Below are 10,561 nucleotides of genomic sequence, written 5' to 3' on the forward strand. Positions count from 1 at the left end.
ATTGCCTAGGGAGATTGTGGAATCTCCATCTCCAGAGATATTTAAGAGTAGGTTAGAGAAATGTCTATCAGGGATGGTCTAGACAGTATTTGGTCCTGCCATGCAGGCAGAGGACTGGACTCAATGACCTCTCGAGGTCCCTTCCAGTCCTAGAATCTATGAAAACCCTAATTCAGACCCTGCTCAGCAGTTGCCATGGAGACGGCTGATTGCATTGAGAGCTGTGTTCCCAATAAAGCAGGGTCCCCCTCCCTGCACATCCCCCACAGGCACGACCCAGCAGAGCCAGGCTTCGGGGGCCAGAGAGCAGGGGGGCCAGCCTCGAACCCAACATTCAGGGACACCAACTTCCCTCATTTGGGGGCACCAGAGCCCTGGCATGGGGCACCAAAAACCTTTTCCAACCTGGGTGACAAAACACCTAGGGCCAGCCCTTGCTCACCAACCCCTGTACCAGCAGAGTAGCGAGGGACCGAATAGGCCTCAGAAACCAAACCCTCCTTTCAGCATTGGCCCCACAGGGCAGGCATGGAGTCCTCCAGCTTGTGAGGGGAGAATGCATCCCAACTGTCCTTTCAGCACTACAGCTCAGCTGCTCCAAGCAACATCAGTGCTGGAGCCTCCCCATTACCTGGGAGCAGTACAGGAGCTCAGGCACATAGCACCACCTCATTGCACTCCCCACAAATGCATAGCACCACCTCCACACTCCTTCAGCTCCACCCCATTGCATCTTTCCCCACAGCTCCCAATGCACCACCCCAATCCCCACCCCAATGCACTCCTCCCCACATGCACTAATTTGTTCATTTCACTGCAAATTTTACTTGCAAAAGGCATTTGTACAGAGCTTCAGAAATTTACATTTTGGGCTCCCAGCCCCACTCAGAGATTGGCCCCTCGGGGGACTGGAGATGTGTCCCGCTATGTGCACTCTCAAATCCCCCCCAGATGGCTGGAGACATGTCCCCTTTACTCCCACTCATAGATCCCCCTTCCTGGGGGGTGCCCAACTCACAGATACCTCTCAATCCCTATTTGAGGCTTTGTCACTCCACCACCTTCCGTAGATAGGCACTCAGGTGGGGGAGCACCTTCCAGTTGTCAGTGCGAATGGTGACACGCGCTGCCCCCTGGGTCCCCTGTGCCTGCAGCAGCACATGGTAGTGGGGTGGCAGGGCTATGGCAATCTTGTAGGTGCCCACCTCCTCTGCCACTACGTAGCTGGCAAAGTGAGCCTGCACCAGGACACCCAGGGGCTGTTGGGTGGTCGGCCAGCAAAAGAGGCTCTCAGCGCAGTCACCTGACCCATCTGGGCACAGGGAGGACCAGAGGGTGTCAAAGAGGTGGCGCCGGCTCTCACAGTCCCAATTCACAGGCAGTGCCAGAGGCAGGAAGATGTCCGGAAAGGCCACCTGCAGTGGTTCTAGCTGGCTGCAATAGGTGAGGCCGGTTTGCGTGGTGTACAAGGCGCTCACTGCCAGCTCGGTGGGGTAGGGGCAGCGGGGCTGCAGGTGGAGTGTGAGGACGGGTGATGGGCGGGTGGTGGAGAGGCAGGGCACGCACACGTCAGGCACTGGCTCATAGAAGTTGTCAGAGCGCTCGAAGCGCAGCAGGAGGCAGAAGAGTCGCTCAGGTGAGGACCCTGTGTGGAGCAGCCGGTACGTCAGGCTGAGCCGGGCTGGAGAATGCAGCTCCAGGAGCTGTCGGCAGCAGTCCTTCACCTCCTGAGCATCAGCAGGGCACGGCTGGAAGGCTGGCGCTGGTACCAGGGTGGGCTTGGCTGGGGCCTCGCGCTGCAGCTGCAGCAGGGGTTGCGGGGCTGGGTGCACGGTTAGTGCGGCAGCGAAGTTCTCGCTATCTGCCATGATGGAGGAGGAGAGAGTCCGGGCTTTGAGGCGCCCCCCAGGTGCCAGCACTGCCCCCAGCTTGTCCCCGGACAGGCACGACAGGAGTGTGTAGTAGAAGCGAGCCCGATCCTGCACATCCACATCCGGGTAGCTCAGCGAGACATCTTGGAGCAGTTCAGCCAGCTGGCACCCCATGGCAGGTGGAGGCTGGTGCTGCAGCAGGTTGCGGCAGACGCTCAGCAAAGCCTGGCCAATGTGCCAATCTCCCAGCTGTCCAGCACCTGCCAGCCGCACCAGACGCTGCAGGAACCCAAGTGTGCTGCCCTGCGGGACCCCACTCTCCTTTGCCACCCGGGCCAACAGCTTGAGGTGCCAGCCCAGCTCCTGCTCCCAGGGTGGCAGCAGCGGCATGCCCACAGTCAGCTCCTGCAGGGCCTTGCTCAAGGATGCGGGCCAGGCTGGGTCATCCAGCACTGCCTGGGTCTCATTGAGCAGGTTTATGAGGTTGGGGGCCAGGGAGCAGCGCTGGCGATACAGCCCCACCAGGGTGCCCGTCAGCTCTGCCATAAGCTGTGGCCTTGAGCCAAAGTAGCGGGCAAAGAGGTAGGCGGCTCGGAAGAAGAGCCCAGTGGCCTCACATCCACCTTTGCCTGCCACGGTGTCTGCCAGTGCCAGGACATGCTCAAAGATATACCCAACACCCCGCTCAGCCTCGGGGCCCTGGTTTTCCAGGCACACCAGACTCAGCAGGTTGAGGCGTGCCAGCATGGTGCCCGGGTCGTTGAAGAGTGAGGGGAAGAGGCAGGAGGCCAGGCGGGGTGTGAGCAGGACGGGCAGCCCCTCTTCAGAGCCCGAGCCCAGTGGGCGGTTCTCGGGGAAGTGCAGCAGGCAGTCGAGGTAGAAGAGTTTGAGGGGCGAGGGCAGTGAGGGATGCTGGGCCATGCCCACCAGGCGGCGCAGGAGGAAGGCCTCGTCCTCAGCTGTGAAGAGGCTATCAGTGAAAAGCCCTTTGAGCTGCAGGCTGGCGTGCAGCAGTGCCACGTGGGCTGTGCCAAACAACCGCACCAGCTGCGCCTTGAAGATGGCAGGTGACTGGGTGCGGATCACGGACAACACCTGGGCCAGATGCCACAGAAGCTGGCCCTGGGCAGGTGGTGTCAGCAGATAGGAGTCATCCAGCAGCTGGGACAGCACCGACTTCAGCTCCTTGGTCTCGGCCGGGGTGGGCAGCAGCAGCAGGCGGTCAATGGAGGCTGGAGAGACTTCCCCGGCATTCCCCACCGCCTCCCAAGCCAGCCCCTCGTTGCCAGCCAGCAATTCACTGAGAGCCCCCTCGCCCCGGCGGGCCAGCAGCAGCACGGCATTGCGCAGGGCCAGGCTGTATAGCAGCGTATAGCCCTGGTGGACAGGCGTGAGCTCCTGCTGCTGCATGGAGCGCAGCGAGTCCAACCGCCGGGAGAACAGGCCGGGGTAGCAGCACTCCAGCTCCCTCAGACTCTCACAGGCGGCCGCCCGCACCCCGCGGTCACCCGGCCCCTGCCGCTGGTCGTTGAGGTCCGAGGCCAGGTGCAGCAGCAGAGAGAGGTAGTCACGGGAGGCCTGGGAGCCCTCCCCAAAGGCCTCAGTGGAGATCAACACAGTCCCCACCACCACCAGCAAGTGGCGCCGCAGCCAGGACAGCTTGGGTGAGTGGGGCAGCTGGGCAAAGTTAGCCAGGAGAGAGCCAGCCACCTGCTCACCCACCTCGGGGTCTGGGCACAGCAGGGTGGGGAACTCCAGCAGAAGGGTCAGCATGGAGACCTGCAACAGAGAGAGAGAAAGAGAGAGGAGTGCAGTCAGGGGGCTGCCACTATGGGCTGCGATGCACAGAGACACCACCACGAGATAGAACGGGAAAGCCACTGACAGAACCCAGGAGTCTTGACTCTCATGCCCCTGCTCTAGTCCTTGCCAGAGCCAGGGATAGAAGCTAGGTGTCCTGACTCCCAGCCCCACTGCTCTAAGTACGAGACCCTACTCACCTCCCAAAGCCAAAGAGACAACCCAGGAGTCCCCCACAGCTTTAACCACTAAACCCCATTCCATTCCTCCTTCAAAGCTGAAGATAAAACCCAGGAGTTCCTGTATAAATTTGCTTTAGCCCATTACACCTCTCCCCGAGCCAAGAATAGAACCCAGGCGTCCTGCCCAACCCCACGTACCTTGGTTTGCTCACTGATCCTCTCGCTACTCAGGTCCTGCAGCAACTCAGCCAGGAAGGTATCATCACTCCCGCGGGCCAGAAGGAAGGCTGTGGGGCCTGCTCGGAAGGTTGTTATAAGCTGGGTCCAGCTCTCCCCACTCCTCACACTCATGACAACCCCTGGGGGGGACCGCCTGGGTGGGAGAGAGAAGCTGTTAGAGCAAAAGAGTGTCCCACACGAGAGCCACAAGCTGCTAGTCTCGCTCAAGCCCTGCCCACGAGGTGGCAACACTGGACAGGGATCTTTGTATAAGCAGCCCCCACACCCCACCTCAGTGGTGGCGACATCTCAGTGCCTGTATGTAATGGGATTATTGAACTGAGAATCAGGACTATCTCTGGGGGCCAGGCTGCTACTAACCCAGTTTTAATCCTGGGGAAATTGAGGCAGCAAGAAAATGGGGCAAGTAGCAATCCCAGGAAAAGGGGCTGGAGGGGCCCTGTGGAACACCGATTGAGGCCAGGGACGAGTGGGAACCTTGGGGTTTCGGTAGGAGCGAGCGGGGGCTGGGGGCGGGCAGGGTGTTCAGAAGATTCAGAATCCTGGAGAACAGACTACGGCTGGGGAACGGCCCCACACACGGGAGTGCAGGTAATGGGGGGGGGGGGGGGGGGGGGTCCATGGCCCCACGCAGGGGAGTGTGGGCAATGGGGGAGGGGTTCATGATGGCCCCACGCAAGGCAGTGTGGGTAACAGAGAATATGGCGGTGCTGGGTCGGGGCCCCACGGGATTGTGGGTGATACGGAGTGGGGAGTGTTGGGGCAATAGCTGGGTGGAGGGGTTGTGGGTAACGGGGGCGGTGGGGTGGGACTTCCTGGCGGGCTATGGTGTGTGTGGGGGTCCTCAATGCGGCAGCCCGAGATGGCCCCAAGAGGGCCCAGGGAATCCCCGCCCCGAAGGAAGGACGGGACGCACCCCCTACTCGGCCCCCTCCACGGGGGAACCCCGGGGCATCCCCCTGAGTCCCAGCCCGGCCCGCTCACCGCCCGACGCAGCAGCCGCCTCAGCCCCCGCCCTTCCTGCTTCCCCGCCAGCCGCTAGATAGGGCCAGAACCGCTCGGCTGGGCGGTATTCCCCAGCATGTCCTCTCGTCACTGCCCGGCCCCTCCCCCGGCTATCTCCCTCCCCGCGTCACGGCCTGGCCCCTCCCCCCGGGGTATCCCCCCTGCCTTACTGCCCCCCCCCCCGCGTCACTACCCCCGTATCCTCCTCCCCCGAGTCACTGCCCGGCCCCTCCCCCGGCTATCCCCCTCCCCGCGTCACGGCCTGGCCCCTCCCCCCGGGGTATCCCCCCTGCCTTACTGCCCCCCCCGCGTCACTACCCCCGTATCCTCCTCCCCCGAGTCACTGTCCGGCCCCTCCCCCGGGTATCCCCCTCCCCCGTCACGGCCTGGCCCCTCCCCCCGGGGTATCCCCCCCTGCCTTACTGCCCCCCGCGTCACTACCCCCGTATCCTCCTCCCCCGAGTCACTGCCCGGCCCCTCCCCCTGCCTCGCTGCTCTGGGTATACCCCTTCGCCCCGCAACATTGCCGTCCCCCAGCCGGAGCAACCCCTCTTCTCTCTGTCGCTGCCTGCTCCGCCCCCCCTCCCCGACCAATGGGCCCATCCAGCCAGGGATTCCTCTCACCCTCAAGGACTATCACCCCACATCACCCCATCCGCTCAGGATCCTCGTCAGTTTCAGGGCACTGGGTGGAGGGATATCAGGGGGCTGCAAATCCAAGCTGATGGGCACTGGCAGTGGCAGAGCTGGTCGGTGGGAAGCCCAGGATTGGATTAGCAGGGGGCTGGGGGTCAGGATTGAAGGGCCCTGGCAGAGCTGTTGGGGAGCCCAGGGCTGAGTTAGCAGGAGGTTGGGGTTGAGGGTGACAGGCAGGGCTGGCCTATGGGATGGAGCAGGGAGGAGTGGCAGGGCTCTGTCTCCAGAGCATCTAACGGAGGAGGCGATGGCTGAGTCCTGGCTCTGTTGCCCTGGAGGTCTGGGATGAGGGGGCAGAAGCAGGTGCTGACTTGCTTCAGTTTCGTTGTGTAACCTCTGAGTAACAGTCTCATTAAACCACCCCCACCTGAGCCACACCAGAGACCTCAGCTAACAGGGTTGCAGGTACCTAGGGGCTGAGTGGTGCTCCCTAACCTGCTATCACAGCCTGGCCCCCCTAATCTCTGCTAATGCCACTCAATCCCAACCCACAGCCTCTTGCTATCCCAGCTCTGGATTCCCCCCCCCAGCTCTGCCAAGGCCCCAAAATCCTGGCCTGAAGCCCCCTACTGTCCCTGGGACCCCTTGACCCCATGCATAGCTCTGTGGGGCCAAAGAAGACACACATGGAGGCAGATTGTGCCCCACTGAGCCTAGGGCATGACATGGGTTGGGCAGATGGGGCAAAGAGGCACAGGGCAGCTCGTATCTTCTGTTCTTCTCCCCACTCCTCCATCCCCCTCATTATTTCACGCACTTGCCCTGATACAACTCCTACCCTCTGCCTCCCCCCTCAGCCAGCAGCCATGGCACTGCTGGGTTGGAGATACCCTCTTGGCCTGGGGCTCAGGCACTGCCAGTAATCAGAGCCTTGGGCAGGTCCAGAGCCCCCAGCACTGGGATTTGGGGATGAGGAGAGGGAGTTACTTGCTCGGGAAGGCTGGGATAGGTTGGAGTGTAGGCGGGCGGCGAAACTTAACTGTATGGCAGCGGGAACGGGGCCTGCCTGGGGCACAGGGAGAGGCCCCCACGTGGAGCCGGGAGCTTCCTGCTCCCCTAGCCAGGCGCGGGGGCGAGAAGGGAGGAACCCAGCGGCAGGAGGAGCAGCAAGGCCTGGGGTGAAGGGGGCCAGAGTCAAAAATCCTGGTTTCTCTTTATGGCTCTGGGAAGGCAGTGGGGGCTAGTGGCTAGCGCAGGGTACTTCACCCCAGTGCCCAGACAAATTCCACCTCTGCTGTTTATAGCTTGTCTCAATAAACCCTGCAGTTTCAATCGCATACAAAATTATTTTTCACTTCCTGTCCAAAACTGTTATGTGGTGTTACTGTGACTTGTTAAACAGCCCCTGTGCCCCACCCCCGAGGTGGCTGCATCTCAGCACTGGGCAGGGGATGAAAAGCACTAGTGGTATATATTAAACATGGTGCTATTCGGTGTCTCTGGGTAGCCTCTCAGAGACGCCATCCCCATGAGGAGATGGGGAAATTGAGGCAAGGAGCGGGAAGAATCACCAGTGAGTCAGTGGTAGAGCTAGGGACAGCCCTCCCCCCCCACAGGCTCCGGCCGCACCCCTCCCGTCCACATCCAGACTGGTTCCCCCGCGTCTGCCCCATCCCTGCCACGAGACTCATTCCCCCCTGGGGCTGAGGCTGGGACGCGTCCCAAAACCAGGAACTAGCCAGGTCGAAACTCCAGCTGAGATTTTGGGAGCACCCCAACCCAGAGAGCCTGGCTGGGAGCCAGGACACCTGGGTTCTATCCCTGGTTCTGGGAGTAAAGTCTAGTGGTCTGGGAGCCAGGACACCTGGGTTCTTTTATTTGCAGCTGTGGGAGGGGAGGGGAGCCTAGTGGTTATGGGGGCTAGGAGTGAGAACTGGGTTGTATCCCGAGTGCTGGCTCCGAGGAAGTGGTGGTGCCTCAGTTTCCCTGTGTAAGTGGTTTTGACGCTGCTTCCCCTGTGCATTAATTAGCCAAGTTCTTTGAAGGCATGTTATAGACGCAGGCTATGTGCTGCAGTGCACGGGCTGCCAGTGCCATGAGCCTGGGCAGTGCCCAGCCCAGCTCATCATCACCAGCCTCACAGCTAGGTGCCCACATTTGCCAATGAAACCGCCCAGCCAGGAGAATCCCCTCAATGGAGTGAGGGGAAACCAAGGCATGGAATTCAGGGGTTCTGCCTCACAGCCCCGCCCCCTTTGTTCTGACCTCACTCCCCGCCAGGAGCAGGGCTAACCCCCAGGAGGCCTCGCTCCCCCTGTAACCACTAGATACGCTGCCATCCCAGAATTCCTGTTTGTCGTCTTCTCCTCCCTGAGGTTATTCACCCGGGTATTTGGTTGAACCCGTTGGGCTGGCACCACCTGCCTGGCCCTGGGTGTTTCCCACATCCAAGACATGCTGACATCCGCTTTGCCTGTGGGCTGGGGCTCAGGAGGCAGCGGGAGCCCTGCCTATGCTGGGATGCCTGGAGATGGCAGGCTAAGCAGGACTGGTTTCAGTTGGGAAGGGAGGGGAGACCACTAAGGAGCTGCAGGGAGTGGGTAGCGGGTGCTCTCCCTTCTCAGTCAACTGCAGTGCGAAGGGGCACTGTGCTGCAGGGAGTGTGGTGGAGGGCTCATTAGGGGTACCCTCCTCTCACAGCCAGTGATGACCCCAATGCCCCAGTGCAGCACCAGGGGGGAGCTCAGTAGAGGGGGTGCTCTCCACTTCATGGGGGGGGGGGGCTGCTGTGCTGTTCCTATCACTGTGATTCACTGATTCGAGTGAGATGTAAAACCATGACCCTGCCCCATTTATGGTTGTTAAATTATCAACTCCTGGCACTTTCCCTACATGCTGGGGTGTGAACTCCAGTGTCCTGGCCAAACCCCTGCTCTGTTAACTTGGTTCTGCCTCTCCGTGCCCCAATTTCAGACTGAACCTGGACCACCTCTCCCCCCGCCCCGCCCCCAGCTGCCAGTGCTGTGTAGCGTTGCTGTGTGCTGTTACACTCCACCACTCCAGTGCGTTCCACCCCAGGGCTGGCCGCATTGCATCTGTGGGTGAGGTGATCTCTGCCCCTCTCTGGCGTGTTATGGGACAGGGCCACTAGAGGAAACATAGGCAGGATAATTATATGTTTCAGGCCTCAAGCTTTTCCTTGGTACTAGTCGTGAGCGGGGCTGGACAGATAATTAATGGGTCCATACCTTCCCCGCCCAGATAAGGGGCACATATTCTGGGCCTGTTGCTCCAATCCAGGTTGGGAGGAGGAGGGAATGGGGTCTTTCCCCTCTAGGGGGCACCAGTTCCCATCCAGCTCCAAGTTGGTAAGGGAGAGGCCGTGTCCCATCCCCCACCCCTCTGAGCCAACCAGTCCCCACATCCTGGACCTGGATTTGAGCCAGCAGCCCTTGAAGAAGTTCCTGTGTTCCGCTCCCAGGTTTATGTGTGTCAAGGCCTGGCTTGCGGGACTCCTGGCCCCAGGAATGTGCTGCGTGTGCCAGGACAGGAGCATCTTGGCCGACAGGTGCCAAGCCGGCTGCAATTAAGGTTCTTTGGAGCTGGGCCTAGCGGGGCCTGCGGCTCTCGTCCCCACTCCCCCCGCACCCGCCAGGCGTTGGCTTCCAGCATCCGCCCGACGCTCCGGCTTTCCTGAGCAGCAGGTGAATCACAAACAGTTCCTTCCCCCTCCCAGGCTGGGGAATCTGCTGGGCTGCACGAAGCAGCCACTTGGGGAGGCGGGGGACACATGGTTAGAAGGGCCTATATGGAATTAAGTGCTGTGATGGGTGGGTCATGGCTAAACCTCCTCACTACCCCCTGCTTCTCCCACTCTCCTCCCAGAGCTGGGATCAGAACCCAGGGGTACTGGCTCCCAGCCTCCCTGTTCTAGCCCAATTAACCCCACTCCCTCCTAGGGCAAGGAATAGAACCCAGGAGTCCTGAGCCTTAGCCCCCTCTGTTCTACCACAGGGCCCCACTCTCTTCCCAGAGCTAGGGATAGAGCCCAGGAGCCCTGACTCCCAGCCTTCCCTGCTCTAACTCTCCCCAAAGCCTCTCAAAATGCCACCCCAAATTCCCCCACAATCCCTTGCTCACCACAACCACTCACCTCAGAACATCTCATCCCCCAGTCCCATATATTCCCCCGCAAAACACCCCTCCCCTCACACCCTTCCCTCAAAATCCCCCCTCCAACACATTCAAACTCAGTGCTTTGGAGACCTGGGCTGCACCTGTTTCTGGGGTCTGTGCTTCTATTTCCACGCAGGAGGGGGAGAACTGCTAGGGGTGCGAGTGTGGGATCTGAACTCTGAACATCCTGCATGTTAAAATTTGCTCCATGGACCTTTGCAGATGCCCTCGCTATGCGTGTGTCTCAGTGGAGGAATTCATTCATATTTAGTCCTGCCGTGAGTGCCAGGGCCTGGCCTAGATGACCTCCCTTCCAGTCCTACGAGTCTATGATTCCTGCCAAGTTGCTTTTCCGGCCTGGCTAAGTGCAGCCTGGCTAACCTCCATCCCGCGAACCCACGCCGTGCTGACATTCCCTTCTAACGCAACCAGTACCACCCCGCTGACTTGTCCCTTGAAACAGGAGCAGACGCCTCCAGATGGAGCTGAGCTGCACCCCGGAATAAACAGCACAGCTTCTCCTTCCCACCCCTTCCCCTGGGGCTCTTGGGACTAACATCTACGGTTGGCTGCAGGAGCCCATCGTGAGACAGCTGAGGCCTGATTCCCAGGGCCTCAGTGCCCCACAATGGAGGGGGTGGATTTTGCACT

At 60.7% G+C, this 10,561-nt stretch overlaps 1 protein-coding gene across 4 annotated transcripts; it reads right to left on the bottom strand.

Moving 5' to 3' along the window:
- Positions 1–801: 801 nt before the first annotated feature.
- Positions 802–5,217, bottom strand: AP5B1 (adaptor related protein complex 5 subunit beta 1). Of its 4 annotated transcripts, none has more exons than XM_005305490.5 (3): positions 5,078–5,217; positions 4,052–4,226; positions 802–3,650 (listed from the first exon to the last, which is right to left on the bottom strand). In XM_005305490.5, exons 2-3 carry the CDS (start codon positions 4,202–4,204, stop codon positions 1,050–1,052), a joined length of 2,754 nt encoding a protein of 917 aa, XP_005305547.2. In that variant the 5' UTR covers positions 4,205–4,226; positions 5,078–5,217; the 3' UTR covers positions 802–1,049. The 4 variants fall into 4 exon arrangements, with proteins under 4 accessions (XP_005305547.2, XP_065407165.1, XP_042705686.2 ...); XM_065551093.1 differs by having other exon boundaries at positions 5,010–5,112; XM_042849752.2 differs by lacking the exon at positions 5,078–5,217 and adding an exon at positions 4,571–4,697.
- Between the last annotated feature and the right edge of the window lie 5,344 nt (positions 5,218–10,561).

This window comes from Chrysemys picta, chromosome 7, assembly GCF_011386835.1.
Source record: "Chrysemys picta bellii isolate R12L10 chromosome 7, ASM1138683v2, whole genome shotgun sequence".
In the NCBI taxonomy this organism is placed as follows: domain Eukaryota; kingdom Metazoa; phylum Chordata; order Testudines; family Emydidae; genus Chrysemys; species Chrysemys picta.